A 16391-nucleotide genomic window follows, 5' to 3' on the forward strand; every position below is an offset into this window, starting at 1 on the left:
GAATGCGGCCACTTTCATTTAAGACGAAAACCGTCTAAAATTTAACTAAAATGCTATAATTGTGAAGATTTCAGTAATTTAGCATGACTTTATGATGCTAGTACACGATATATGTGCAATGTATTGTCAAAAACAGACCATATTTATGTAGCAGAAGCATTATACTTTCCAAAAAATAGCTAAAAGGTTACATTTTCAAAATTTTGTAAAACTGCTTAATTTTGGGGCCAAAATGGGGTCTAACTGAACCTACTCCTTTAATAATCAGGACGAGGTTCCTGAATGTTAAAGTTAAAACCTCGCTTTAATTAAAGTGTTAAATTTATTTGCTTATTTTAACGGCTAGTACAGATTTAATTAAAACACATAGTTTAAGAAAGTTTTTGTTCTCTCTTAATATTATTCTATTATTTACTACCATAAATTTGTAATACAATATTAGAATAACATAGCAAAGCTTCTTTCTACTGCAGTTTCATATATATTGTAACAACTGGTTCATTTTCTACATGATATAATGAAAATACTGAGAATTTGGAATTTTGCTTTTTCAGTATAAGTGTATGAGCTATTATTACAATTTTTAAAAATTGTAAAAAAAATATTGTTTAATTATTTTGATGTCAGAAATTCTGCATACTGGGTACAGAGATGCATTATTCGCAATGATAAAATCCTTGCATAATATCTAAATTTACATAATTTAAAGTAATATGTACTAATTGTGGAGGCCTTTAATGTGGTAGCTGGTAAAACAATTAATCACATAGTTAATTAGACAATCATACCTGCCAACCTCTGAAACCTTCAGAGAGGGAGATTTTACATGAACCACAATTTTAAGTTAAAAACATATGACCTGTTTTATACCTATTCGTCTTCAAAACACCAATAAGAGTTAATTACTATACTTTATTTCTTCCAATTATGGTTAAAATCTATACAAGGTGTTTATTTTTTAGCGTTTTTCAATACCTCTGAGTCTCATAAAATTTCATATTTTGATTTTGTTGTTGTGAGTCTCACTCTAAGCAACAACCATATTTGGATGAATTTTCAGATCTTCAAAATTTCAAAGGGATATGCCAAATCTTTGCTACATACAAGAAATAACCCTGAACTGTATACATAGAGTTAAATAGCTTGCAAGATCAGAAAAAAATACAAATAAATAATAAATTGTACATAGTATAAAAAAACAAGAAATTTTAAAAGGAAAATTATCTAACAAAATAACTGTAGAATAGTTAGAAATTGTACATGCTTGCATTTTAACACACCCTGTATTACAGCATCACTACCAACCTTTGGCGACACAAAATGGTAACTTAATTGATATTGACGATGAGGAATGTATTTACCACGATGAATTTGATACAAAACACACAGATGACAATGAGGAAGAGGTGATTACATGATTTCATCATGTCTATTTTAACTTCAGGATTTGGAGGGAAATTTAGAAGATAAAATTTAGTTTAGAAATATCTTCTAGGTTTCCTGAAATTGTGTTGGTAGTTTGTTTCCATGGCAATGTACAGTAGAATAATTTACATAAAGTTGTAAAAATTGTGGCAAAAAGTGAAAGGGGAAAATTAAACAAAGTATGCTGTCATACTATGTAGTATTGTTTTTTTTGTTGTTGTTTTTTTTATATTAAACAATTCTTGTATAAACCATGGAACCAAACATTATATTTGTAAATTTGCTTGAAACAATCAGCTGATTTCATACAGAATATTTTTTTCTTATTTTCAAACATTAGTTCAAGCATCATCAGCTTTCAGTAAATAGCGGGGATGTGCTGGGTCATGACCCTGAAGTCAATCACCACGGTGACGGTGACCTGTTGACGCCTGCTGAACCTGAGGAGGTGATTTGATGTTGTATATCTATAGTTTTACAATGTTGCATACCTATAGTTTTACAATGTTGCTAGATTGTTTCATTTTCAGTCTGCACGAATTTGTTTCACTCCTTATTTTATCCTTATTGAAAGATCACAGAATTTTTGATTTTGTCAACTAAGCCGACCTTTATTTATTTTGCTTAAGCCAGATTTTAACAAAGCATGATTTTAACAAAATAATTAAATTGGGGCATGTGGAGAATCAACTTTGCTTTAACACAATGCAATGATTAAGAGATTTACATTTGTACTTGGATTTTTTAGCTCTATGTTTTTTATGAAACAATTTATAAGTATGCATTTTTATATATTTTAATGCTTGAATGGTTTTACAAAGAAATACTATGGAAGTCACAAATGCCCTTTGGAATGCACCTTTCGTTTATAAAAGAATGATATGTTACCAGAAATTGTTGATTAAAAAGAAAACCGTGTGATATTAAAATATTTCTTAAATTTTAATGGCATTCCTTTTAATTGATTTGGTGATTCCTGTCTTCAATTTGAAATATTTATAGATAACTGCTTTTTGTTCTAATGAACAACATTTTGTTTGAATCATGATCTGTATTCAAATAGAAGTTAGAAGTAGCAAATGCTGATATTTAAGTCTTTGGTTTGACTTAGGTGAGTGTCAAACCATTGGCCTCCTGATCTTGATGTGATGACAAGTCCACTGCTGCAAATAATTGACATTTTGCTTGTCTTTTTGAAATAGGAAAATAACTAACCTCATAATAAATTATGATATCTTTCATCATTTGTCAAACCCATTATGAACATTTTGGAGGAGTGAAAACTTTTTCATCAGTGTTTGCCATTCAGCTATTTTACTTGTAAACTGTTGATTGATGTTGTTTTGAATGAGAGATATATGTATACATATTGTGCTTTATATTATTAATGTTGAAATAGATACTATATAGTCTTTGAAAATGACAATGAAATTTTAAACAAACCATTTCTGATGCATATAATACATATAATTGACTTGTTCTTAACTAAACATTTAATGTTGTGAAAATTGTACATGTATGTTCACTAATTACCCTATAACACAACCCCCTCAGACACTTTCCCAGCTTCTCACCTCACTGCTTGAGAAAAAAACCAAAAGATCATAGCATATGAATCTGCTGGTAACTATAAAGACAATTGTTATTCTTGGATTTTTGCAAAAAAATGTTTGAAAGAAATTAAAAAGGAAATATCTGACAGTAAAAAATGCCCAACAACAGAAGTCAATAGAAATAGACATAAAAATATGAAGTATGATCTAGGTTGGTTTTATGTTAAAAAAATTGATGTTTGATATCTTGTATATTGTGAATTTTCTTCAACTTGTTTCTAATACCAAAATTTACAAATGCCCCCATAGTAGTGAAGAGGACATTAAGTTTAACCCTTGTCATTTCTGTATGTCTGTATATTCCAAAATTGGCTTCTGTTCTATAACTTGAGTTTGACTTTATTATTTTTTTTGAATTTTATACACAATGCTGAGTACCACAAATCTCAGGTCAGATATATTTTGTTGGTATCATTTTTACCATTCCAGAGTTATGCCCCTTTACACATGGAAAAATTGCTTGCATAGGTTTCTGTTCTTTTACTTTAATTTGTCTCATCCAAATGTTATAAAACTTATACACAATGCTCATTGTCACAAAACACAGATCAAGTTTTAATTTTGGTGGCGTCACCTATACCATTCTAGATGCCCCTGTATATTGGAAAAAATGCTTAATTTGTTTGTGTCCATTCTTTAAACTTAGTTTATCTTGACTAAAGTTATGAATCTTACACTCAATGTTTATAACCAAAATACACAGAATTTGAATTTGGTAGTGTCACTTTTACTGCTCTTGAGTAATGTCCCTAACGTAATGGTACCCAAATTGCAACGAGTACCCAAATTGCACCTATTTAGCAAAAATAGCAGCAGAAATCTTACAAGATTTCCTAGGAACTAAACAATTTGTATTTTTATGATTTGATACATTTTTTTTTTGTACTATGCACATCTTTCAACGTAGGTAAAGATATTTAGATATGCACAAAACGTTTAAAGTATTTATCAACAGATGAAGTGTTTACTGAAAAAGCAAAATGTACTGAAACGCCACCATGCGTCGTCATTAAAACATCATCTTTTGAAAATGAGCAAATACAATATGTTACAAGTATCATTTTCTTAAAAAAACGAAGAGTAAGCATGGACTAATATCCAATTGTTCAAAATATTTGAAAAAAATAAACAAAAGATCTGTTTTTAGACTTTTGAAGACGCGAATTTAAGTATGGATGCATTTTGGGTACTCCTTCTTTCAGAATCATTGATGGTTTGGAGGTTAGTTCAGACCAACTTTTCTATGATTCCATATGGATTCAAAATTAAATTGGTGAAACCATATAATAAATACTGATACATCTACAAAATAAACATATCATGAAAACTGTTGTCTAAAGTATAAATAAACGTAGGTTAAAAAACTGTCAAAATAGGTGCAATTTGGGTACCCTGACGTTATATAATGTTTTATGGAAGTGGGGGCATCATCTGTGTCCCATAAGTATGTATACATTCCCCATTTAAATGTCTGTTTTGCTGTTGTCTGATTGATGTCTCCTTTTATTAATGTCTTCTTGTGTTTTATAATATATCATTATATCCTAACCCGAATAATTCAGTCCCTCCTCGTAATCGATCTCTCCTACTTGCGAGGGCCTGAATTCCTTACACGATAAAAACTCTTCATGAATCCTGGATTTTGATTGGTGCCCTGTAGAAAAGGTGACCAATCAGCAATTAGCTCAATTTTATCTGTAAATCCTGAGCTAATTACGAATGGTTGATTGAAGATTTTTCAATGTCTATGCATTCAGGCGTTAATGTAGTAAGCAGAATATAGCAACTGAATTATTCCGGTTAATTATATCCTAGTAAAACTTCAATTTACTATTTGAAATAAATTGATTGTTGTTTGCTTGACATCCAGTATGGTATTGAAAAAAACTATCACAAATGTAGATTAAAAGTAGGTGCTCCAAAATATTTAAGATAAATTATAGATTTTCGTTGATCATCTCAACCAGATTGCTTTTTTTGCTTGAGCTGTTAAAAGTTCGAGTTGAGATGACCAATGATAATCTGTTATGGTTATTTAACCTATGATGACGTTATCAATTTCATTGACAATGCCACATGCCCCCTTAGTTTCTAGCAATAATTTTTCATATCACTTGACTCTGCTGAGAAAGGAAATTATCAGTCAAGATCAAACAAAAATTTCATAAAATATGGATAATGGTTTTTATCAGTAAACATGGTAAAGTGGCAAATTTCAAAATTCTACTCAGATGTTAGTAAAAAATGTTAATAAAAATTGATTGTGTGCCATCCTCAATCTCTAATGGTAAAATAAGTGAAACAATTCGCCGTTTCAGAATATAATGCATTCTGGGTAATATTTTCAAAAGTGTACACCAAAGCGTCGTGATTGGTTTAAAATGTCCTAAACAATTGAAATTCAACCAACGATGTGACGTTATTTTCATTTTGGGGTATGAACAAAGAAATTACCCATAGTGCTTTAGATTCTGAAACAGCCAATTGGTCTATCATATTAATGCAACATGCAAATTTTTAAAGAGGGATACATTCATTTGTAAGATTTTATTGTTAGGACTGTATCAAGGAAGTCAAAATATTTGTTGTTTGATGATTTTTTTTAGAACATGCTGATATAACTTAGATAAATTTTAGTTTATAAAGAATTGTTTTGAAATGGTCTTTCTTTGTTTTGTTGAAGAAAAAAAATAAGTTGGCGATCCAAATGTTTCTTTTTATTTTCTGAAAGCACATTTCAATAGCTGTCTTTTAAAATATTGATTTAAAATTCTGCTGTTTAGTTTTCATTCATAAATTCTGTTGATATTATTTGATTTTATTGTAAATATTGTGTGAAGACTAAATATCTCCTGTAACATGTGTCCTTGCCTTACATTTTTATATGTGTGGATATAATGCGCTGTGTGTCGGAAAAGTAAAGAATAATTTTGTATTTATTTTGACACACTTTACATCTTTGTATTTTTTACTTCCAGGAGTTTGATTTTGGCGATACTTTTATCCATCAGTCTATACATACCATTGAGTATTGTCTAGGATGTATTTCTCATACTGCATCATATCTACGATTATGGGCCTTAAGTCTTGCTCATGCCCGTAAGTTCATATATCTTAATTCTGTTTAAAAAGACCAGTAATACTTTTGTATACACTTTTGGAAAATTATTGATTCTATATCTCACAATGTTACCAAAAATCCTTTTATTTTCGTTGGTACTTGGTTTTTTTTGGATTGAGGAAAACTTGCATTTTTGTACATATTTGATTTTTTGTTTTACCAGTCTGCAGCCTATAGAAAGTTTATAATTCTTTGAAAACTTTGGATTTGTGGTTCACCTTTATCCACTAAAACTGGTATCCCATAAATAATGAATCCACAGTTTTTAAAAAGTCTTGAACAAACTGATAATCAAATATGTTCAAAGGCAAAACACAACCAAAAGACAACATTCTAAAAGTTAAAAGACACAACATAAAAAGTAAAGACTATGCAACAAGAACCCAACAAAAAATCTTGAGTGTTTCAGATGTTCTAGAATGATAAGAAGATCCTGCTCTACATTTGACATCACCATGTAGCTCATATAAGTACAAACATGGTGATAAGTCTTATATTTTCAATTGTAACCTACACCCTTAACTTGTATGATCCAAATTGATAAATGATGGTAGATTGCATCATTTACAATCATCACGTTAAATTGTTCCTGGATAATCATTTGATGAAGTTTTTTCAGTGTTTTACAAAAATGTGTGGTATTGAAACAGTGTTGAATACAATTTCTTCTAATTATTTATTTTTAGAGCTATCAGAAGTGTTATGGTCAATGGTGATGCAGATCGGACTGAATTTTGCATTTCCAATTGGTGTATTTTTACTGGTACCCTTGTTTGCATTCTGGGCAGGAGCCACTGTAGTAGTTCTCGTACTGATGGAAGGGATGTCTGCTTTCCTGCACACCCTTAGATTGCACTGGTAGGTTATCTTATTCTTAAAAAAAAATAGATATGGAATAAAAAAACATCCAGGACAGAAAGATTCTTTTGCAAATTTTTAAATTTGCATAGAGAGGACTCTTCTATTAATGAGGAGGGTATGATGGCACTTCATTCAACACATTTAGTAATAAATTTCTTCCTTAAGGAGGCTCCAGGGTATAAAAATTTCAGAAAAAAATTTAACATTTCTTTTTCAATACAAATTTTATTTGTTACCTTTTGTAGTTGTAACTTTATCATATTGTACAAAAATCATTCAAAACAATCAATTTGTGTTGGCCCCAGATGACTTTTAAAATGTATACATCATTGAAAAAGTTCCAAATTATCTCCCTTTGGTGGAAAAATGCCATTTTTTAGCCTTAAAATTTAAATATCTTTTTCAACTCATCGGTGACCTATATTTTTTAATATAATTTCCATATAAGCTGTACTTAAGCTAAATTATTGTAAAATTTGAGCGATTTCTGTAATAAATTTCTTTTTTTTATTTCGATATTAACTTTATTTCTCCTATTACTTCAACAGAAAAAAAACACTTTTACAAAAATGTATGCTTCTTTCGAAGCCAGATTGTGAGCGCAAATGAACGGTGACCCTACTTTTTTATTTTATTTTTCTATTAACTTAAAGATAAAGTTCATTTATAGAAAAGTATAGAGAAATCCTATATAAATGATTTAGACCCGCGAACCCCCCCATAAGTTCTTCTAAACCTATCATATACAACTAAAGGTAAATGATACCCTCTATGCATATTGTCATTCAAAATTGTATTGCAAAGAGAAACTTTATTTTTGGTGATATTATGCATGTAATTATAAAAAAAAGATGTTGCTTCTATGCTGTGTCTTTTCCATGTGAATGAAGTGCATTTACATTGGTATTTTTTTTTTGTTATGTTAAATTACCTCAAATTAGTTACATATAAAAAGTAAAATCACAAAAATACTGAACTTAGAGGAAAATCAATTCTGAAAGTCCATAATCACATGGCAAAATCAAATAACAAAACGCATCAAAAACAAATCGACAAGAACTGTCATATTCCTGACTTGGTACAGGCATTTTCAAATGTAGAAAATGGTGAATTAAAACTGGTTCTACAGCGCTAACCCTCTCACTTTAATGACAGCCTCATCAAATTCTGTTATATTTTTATTGATGTGTTAAATAAACAGACACAATAAATAAATATGAGAATGACATGACATGGAAAATTTTGTCTGATAGATTATATATTTAGGAGATAACTATTTTAAGCTTGGGCTTGTTATCAGAGCCAGTAATCAGGTAATTACAACCATGGAATTATCAATTGATGCCATTTAAACTAAGAATACAATATTGTTTTTCTCCATTCTAATAAACTGACAGAATACAACAGGGAAATCATACATTAAAATATTTCATACATGGTCTACACTTAGACGTACATTTACCTAGTATCAATTATTAATTGATGACATGAAAGTTTGTGTTGGACGTTATCCAATCAAAATGAACATTCTAAACTATGTTGATTTAGAATTCTCTATTGTATGCATTTTCCTATACTGTAAATATTCACTACTTCATTTTTGTTGGCCAAATACCTGCCTCATTGTTGATCATTCTCAAACAGCCACTTACAATACATGTCAAATGTAATATATTTAATTATTTCAGGGTTGAGTTTCAATCCAAGTTTTACAAAGGAGAAGGGGAGAAGTTCCAACCATTCACATTTGAAGATCTTACCCAATACAGTGTTGAAGATTAATACATCCCACCAAACCATTGCAGCTTTACTAGCTTGAATGTATACCAAAAGAATAAGAGAACATGCAATTGTCTAAAAGATATTGTGTGCAGATATTAAAACGTTGACTTTTGTTCAGCATTTCTTTTTGTTATTTTAAGTTTTTCTCATTTTCAAGCATCTGGTCTTTCTTTCTAGAAATTTTTATTTATTTGAAATATACATTTTTATTTATTGAGATCAGTTTAAGCATAATAACTCACTGTATGACTTGATACATGAAGAATGTATTATATATATACTTCTTGGAGCAAATTTTGTTCTATTAAGATGTCACCAATAAAATTAAAGTATTTTTTTATTCCAAAATTTCATTTTGATGATTATAACCTAACAGATTTTTCAAATTTAATTCTTTGTAAATTTCCACTTTGATATTATATACCTCAGTATCCTATCTTTCTGGAGATAATTAATAGCTGACTGTAGTCTGTACTTGGATTTTATTTCTTTGAGAGAGCTTTTGGACAGATATAGAGACCAAATCATACCACATTTTCTTGACCGTGAGGCTTATGTTCATGTTATAATCTTTTGACATAAGGATGCAAAATATTTTCAACATATTCATTTTCGTAGTACTTGTAGATTTCAGCTGTCTGTCACTTTCATGTGAATAACATTTGTGTCATGTGACTCAATCAATATCATGTGATTAACATTTGTACCATGTGACTCAATCAGTATCATGTGATTAACACTGAATCTCAATTGTTATTCTATCAATAATTTGTTGTTGTAAATAATTATCTTTAAATTATTACTGTTTACATATATATATATATATATATATATATAGTTTGTGGTTGTGTTTAAGTGTTAAAATGATCCTTTATTGAAAAATGAGTTAATGAATGAAAGAAAAAAAAGTAATAACATAGTTTTAATTAGTATTTGATAATTGTGTTAATATATGGTATTTCAACTTCTCAAGTAGGTGTTGTCTTTTGATATTGTTGTATAATGTCATTTCCATCATTTAGAAGTACATGCAGAATTTGTGGTTTTGTAAGTTTTCCTTGATTGATATTAACGACTTTTAAAACAATTTGAAACATTTGAAAAGAAAAAGGCGGTCCTACTAAAAAGCGCCCGATAGCCCCCGGGGAAAAGAAAAAGTGCCCAGAGGAGGAAAATTAGCAAGCCAGAGAATAAAAAAATGATATTTTATAACAGTACATGTTTTCCTTAAAAAAAAAATTATTGCTTTTTAAGTCCTTAAGATAAATGGGGATATGTACAATGCTACATCAAAAATGTTGTTGCACTTTTACATTTTAGATTTCAAAACTGTATATAATTAAGTAAATAAATATAAATATATAGAAGAATCATGAACGATATTTTCCTCAATCAAAACATATATTTTGTTATTTAAAAATAATCAGTGACTGAGGTCTAAATCTTTCGCAACTGCATGGTGGACACTTTTTTATGCAGATATAGTTTTTCAAAAACTTACATTTCTTAAATCTTCCACTTAAACTGTGATCCATTATTATCTGTCTTTCGAAATAGTATTCATATATTATTTTTAAAATTGAAACATTCATACTTGTTTTTGTGCTTTATTACAAATGTCTATTATCTGAATTTGCAAATTACTTGTCTAAAGTTAAAAAAAAAAATCAATGTGCATATCTTATCTCATCGACACAAAGTTGTCACATGCCAATAAAATATCTATATATTTTCCCCAGGCGCCTTTTCTTTTCCCTGGGTGCTTTTACTTCACCGAGGCGCTCCCAGGCGCATTTTATTAGGACCCGAAAAAGTAACTTATTTTGCCTTATTTTTAAGAATTATAAATCTACCCAATAGCATTTTTCAGATTTTCATAAGACATAATGACTTCAAGCTTCTTTCATTTAAGGAATATGTTCAAAAACTGCCAAAATGACCTGGTTTTGAGAACTTGTCCTTGATATTTATTTAAGCAATAATTTTACTCAAAACTTAACTCAATAAAATATTTTGCTATGAAATGTATTATACAAGATGTAAATGTGTGTAAATTGGGAAAAGCTGTTTCTCATATATTTTGACCAAAACACTATTCATAAAATTAGTTCAAAATTTTAAATTGATGTCATTATGAGGCCAAAGGGACAAACTACAAGTGAACTTTCTCCATTAAAGTGTGAAGATTTCATAAACCTGTTTATTCATCAATAAAATTAATATTGTATTGAAAGACTTGAATAAGTTAACTATTTTTGCCATTTTCGGGGCCATAATATCTCTTATCATACTAACTCCTTGAAATCTATGGTAGAATTTATATTTATTTAAAATAATTATATAACCAATATGTATTCACTAAGAACATGTATGTATATACACTAACATTATGAATGCATAATAACCATTATTGTAATGCAACACTATCTGACAGTAGATGGGCAAGAAATATTATTAAAAGAGGACTTTCTTTTTTATAATTTTACCAGAGAAAATCTTTGTTGTTCTTTTTTTTTTTTATTGAAAATTGGATATGTTACCAGTGACAGCAACATCTAGATACTTTGTGATAAAGTCTGCCATAACAAAGATTTGAAGAAATCCATAGTCTACCTCGAAGATTAGATCTTTCACGAGTGTGTTTGTTTTTTTCAATACTTATACTGATAAAACACTAATCTTATAAATTTTCAAGTGTTATTTTGCTCACTAATAATAACCATGATATGGAAGAATGTCATTAAGCATACATGTAAACCATCCAATAAAAAATACACTTTATTCAATGAAATGAAGACCTACTGATATCACATGATTCAGGGGCGGATCAAGCCATTTCTAAAAGGGTTTCAATCTGGGATAAAGGGTGGTTCCAACCTAAGATCCATTCTAATAAAAGATGGGGTTCTGATTCAATTCCAATCCCCTTGGTTCAGCCACTGCAGGATTTATGTTGGGAACAGTTGAAGCCACTTTTATAGTTTAAGAATTCTTTATAGATATGTCATTATTATAAAACCAATTCTAAAAAGGTACAAAACATCTCAGATTATCAAGTAATTTTGTCTGTGTAAATTGTATAAATGTTGTCCTGTGTTGATGATCTTATATAGAGATAGTTTAGAAGTAATTATTTGTAGATTGATGTCATATTAATCATGACCTTCTACTAATTGAAGCTAGATGTTCAGTCCAAGGTTACAAATACTAGTCAAAGCAAGAAAAATGAGATTTTAAGAGATACAATCAAACACAGTGAAATCTGTCTTGACTGAACCTAATATACTGTAAACCAACTTATTTAAGGGAGCCATTTATTTTCACGAATTTCGCGAGTACAAAATCATTGCAAATATAAATTGTGGGAATATGTAAAACTGAAATTTTTCCTTACCGGTACTTAACTTCATGAAGTAAATTTGAGAATCGCTAAATGGGCTTGAAAGGGCTAAACGCGAAGTGAAGTATCTGCTAAAATAAGTTGGTTTACAGTACTGGAAATGTGTCTAGACTAAACACAATATACCTTAAATCTGTCTAGACTGATTCCAGTTTATCAGAAATCTGTTTTTACAGATATGATAAATGAACATTTTTACTTAAGCCAAAAGGCTACAATTGACTGTTGATTGTACAGATGATTCCTACCCTCATAGTTAGTACACCTGATAGTAAGAATGTAGTAATTCTGATAGTGAATGATGTTATTTGTTGTTTAAATGTGTTGTTAATGGTGAAATAAATTTGCTTGATCTTTCTCTGTGTTTTATTAATAATTGAAGCCCAAGTATTCTAGTTACTTTTTATACCCCTGCCATAAAGGGGGCATTCAGTTTTAGCCTTGTCCCTGTAAGTCTGTCTGTTTTAAGACCCAAATTTGATTTCTGTTCTCTAACTTTAGTTTGACTCAACCACAATTTATGAAATTTATACACAATGCTTATTACCACATACCACAGATCAAATTTGATTTTTGGTGGGGTCACCTTTACTGTTCTAGAATTATGCCAGTTTACAAATGGAACTTTGCTGAATTTTTTGTCTATTCTTTAACTTCATTTTTCCTAAACCAAATGTTATAAAACTTATTAACAATGCTAATTACCAAAAAATATAAATCAAGTCCTAATTTGGGTTGTGTCACTTTCATTATTGGAGAGGTATGTCCCTTTACAAATAGAAATTATCAGCTTTTTCGTTTCCATTCTCAAACTTTAGTTTGCCTCAACCAAATGATATAAAACTTAAACACAATTTTTATTACCACACAGCACATATCAATTTGGAATAAAGGAAGATTAACTTTTACCATCCTAGAAATATGCATCTTTACAAAAGGAAATATTGCTGATTTTTTTGGTAGAGATTGCATGAAATGCATCAAAACCTTTTGGGACTGAGTTTTAAATATCTAAATCTTCCAAGACTCATCACTACCTTTTTGATACACAACATATAGTGCATTGATCATAACATTTTATACATCCTATCCATGAACATTTCCAGAAATTTATCGATGAAATATATGCTCAGATATTCAAGGCACAAAATGATGTTACACTTGTCATGAAAATTACATAACTTTTGCAAGGTGCAGGAATCTTAAATCTGTTCTAGAAATTTAATGATGTCATTTTTAAAGCTATCTTCAAAAAATGGAGTTACCTTTCTTTGTCTAGTTTGTTTCTGTTCTCGAACTTTAGTTTACCACAATCTTATATATGCAATGCTTATTACCACAAAACACAGATTAAGTTGGAATTTTGTGGGCCTAATTTTTCCGAATTAGAGTTATGGCCCTTTATAAATGGAAAATTGCCAAATTTTCGTTTCCGTTTCCTAACAATATTGCCTCAACCAAATTGTGTTGTTGCACAGAATTCTTATTACAACAAAACTCCGATCAAGTACAAGTTGGATAGTGTCACTTTTACTGTTCTTAAGTAATATCCCTTATAACATCATATGCAAACATGGGCACCACCAGTCTCCTAAGTATATGTCAAACTTAAAACTTAAAAGTTGTGCTAGACTGGTATATGAACTAAAAGGGCCCTGGTGGTGGAGTGGTCTAAGTAGTTGAACTACTGCATCACTGGCCTGTTTACGCCGATGTTGTGAGTTTGAATCCAGCACATTTCAGACTAAAAAAACAATGTTGATGTCAAACTATTTCCATAGACTGCATCTTTTGTCCTTATTCATTGACCTGAATAAATTGCATGGATTACATGTTAAAGTATTGACATTTTAAATTGAGAATTTATAATTGACCTTTAAAACAGCTTACATGCCAAAGATATGTATGCTGTTTTGATAATTTATCACATTTGACACCGCTCCCGTTTAAAACAACAACTCTTCTTGCAATTTATCAATTTTGTACAAAATTCTAGGTGATACAGCCTCTTTTTTTATATTTCCATAGAAAACCCTAGGTAAAGGGGCATTAAAACACTTATTTCTTTTATTGTTCAGTATGATAAGAATTATTGATTTTAAATTGATTTTATTGAAAAATATACCTTGTCAAATTTTCTTTTGATAAATGAGTTAGATAAGTTTAAACATATTTTAATGTTTGAATTCGTATTAAAATTTAGCATTCATCAAACTTACCACACTATCATAATCCTTTTTTTCTAAATCTGACAGTGGATTTATTTTTGAGATAAAACAGTTGAAATATGTTCTTTTTAAAATGGGAACGTCTGCTTCAGTCCCAAATAGTCAGGTGTCCATCGGTTGTCAGCTCTGTCAAGGCAAAAATACAATTCAATGGAAATGTGTTAATTGTCAATTTTTAATGTGCAGTAGTTGTAAAGATAATATTCATCTCAGAATTGCTAAAGACCATATCATCAGAAACCTAAATGATATTGGGGAATTAGATTCAGGAGAAAGTTTTAACTTTTGTGACGTGCATTGTAATGAACATTCTAATCAAGTTTGCTGCTCGTATTGCAGAACTTGTAAAAACGTTGTCTGTTTGAAATGTGTGATGAAAGTGCACAATGGACACGAGTTTGTAGATGAGGAGGAATTTCTAGGTAAAAAGAAAAAGTTATGGGAGGGACATAAAAATGCAGTGACAAAATTAAGTGAACTGTCTACTGAAGAACACAAATGGAGAAATATAAAAGAATCAGAGGAAGCCATGTATAATAAAGCAAAAGAAAATATTCAGAATAGATCAATAAATGATGGGGATCGGTGGTCTGAAAAGCTTATTGACTTAGAAGAGATTAAACGATCAATTAATCAGGAAATTGATAGAGAATTAAGAAACCTAGCCGAAGACAAACGAAAGTTTCAGGAGGTTATCAATGTTGTAGATCTAATTAAAAGTTCTAAAGATTTTTATAAGTTCTTTGAAAGGTTTAAGGAGTTGTTAACTTCATTGAATTATGTTATTGTTCCATTCAAGTCAAACATTGGATCTTTATCAGACTTTATTGAAGGAGAAAATTTAGTAAGTGAATCTTGTCGGCTAAAAACAAACCATTCAGGTTCAACACATATTTTTAAAGTAGTCCAACAGTATACTACAGATATTAGAAAGATTTCTTTATTAACTGAGTTACCGGACCAAACACTATTGATATCTGACAATTCATCAAAAGTTCTTCAACATGTGAATTTAGAGGGAACTAGTGTCCAAGTGAAATCTAACATGACTATTAAGATATTTGGTATGGCAGTCAGTCCTGCAGGTGACATTCTTGTATCCACTTCTGGCACAAGGCTTAAAATACTAAACCTGAAGACTGGTGAGATAACAGATTCAGTATTCAATGTACATCCTTTAAAGGCACTTTTCTTACATGCAACTAGAGATCACAGAGTCATTATAGGGGCCAGATCTCCAGAACATAAATATTCCGATACAGGGAGATGTGTTGTAATAGTTATGAACCAAGAAGGGAAATATCTAAAGGAGTATGAACATGATGGTAAAAACAAATCATTATTTACCTACCCTCGTTCTATATCCAGTACAAGTGACGACAGGATCTTTGTAGTGGACAGGGTCAATGATGATGCTAGAGGTAGAGTGGTTGTTTTAGCACGAGGAGGAGAAATCATACAGATATACTCGGGTCATCCTCATATCAATACAGAAAGGAAACCATTTAAACCTGTTTATGTATCTACAATATCATCAGAACGAATTATTGTTACAGAACTGGAAACTAATGCCGTACATATTTTAAATAACTATGGACACTTTATTACATTTTATAATATCTTGGACATAGGAATTGAAAGGCCGTATTCTCTTGCTTTGTCTTCATCAGGACATTTATATCTTGGATGTACCTGTAAACACGGAAGTCCAGACACCTTCATGTCAAAACTTTATGAATTAGAATACTCCGGAATCTAATAAAGAACACGATGAGTGCTTTTCGAATTATAGAAATAAACAATATATTGAAATATCTTATGTTATGATGGATCCTGCTCAATGAAAGAAGTAGTACCATGAAAATGTAATATTTTTTTAATCATTTGATGCTATTTGTAAATCTGCCGCTTGTTTCTTTTGAAAAAGAGTTATATGTATCCTAGGGTTTATTTCTATTTTC

The 16391-nt window shown here is 30.1% G+C and overlaps 2 protein-coding genes across 5 annotated transcripts in view; both read left to right on the forward strand.

Annotated features, from left to right (window-relative positions):
* The window catches only part of LOC134707564 (V-type proton ATPase 116 kDa subunit a 1-like), a 41771-nt gene extending 32146 nt beyond the window's left edge, over positions 1–9625 (forward strand). For 3 of the 4 annotated variants that reach the window (XM_063567442.1, XM_063567444.1, XM_063567445.1), the window contains 4 exons: positions 1293–1406; positions 6017–6137; positions 6846–7017; positions 8709–9625. In XM_063567442.1, the coding sequence (XP_063423512.1) occupies positions 1293–1406; positions 6017–6137; positions 6846–7017; positions 8709–8802 (501 nt within the window). In that variant the 3' untranslated portion in view covers positions 8803–9625. Of the gene's footprint in view, positions 1–1292; positions 1407–1765; positions 1874–6016; positions 6138–6845; positions 7018–8708 lie in introns of all 4 variants that reach the window. The other variant, XM_063567443.1, reaches the window with a different exon arrangement.
* A 4878-nt stretch (positions 9626–14503) lies between these two features.
* LOC134705860 (E3 ubiquitin-protein ligase TRIM71-like) lies at positions 14504–16189 on the forward strand. Its single transcript, XM_063564574.1, has one exon. The coding sequence runs from the start codon at positions 14504–14506 to the stop codon at positions 16187–16189; it is 1686 nt and encodes a 561-aa protein (XP_063420644.1).
* Positions 16190–16391: the final 202 nt, after the last annotated feature.

This window comes from Mytilus trossulus, chromosome 2 (assembly GCF_036588685.1).
Source record: "Mytilus trossulus isolate FHL-02 chromosome 2, PNRI_Mtr1.1.1.hap1, whole genome shotgun sequence".
Taxonomy (NCBI): domain Eukaryota; kingdom Metazoa; phylum Mollusca; class Bivalvia; order Mytilida; family Mytilidae; genus Mytilus; species Mytilus trossulus.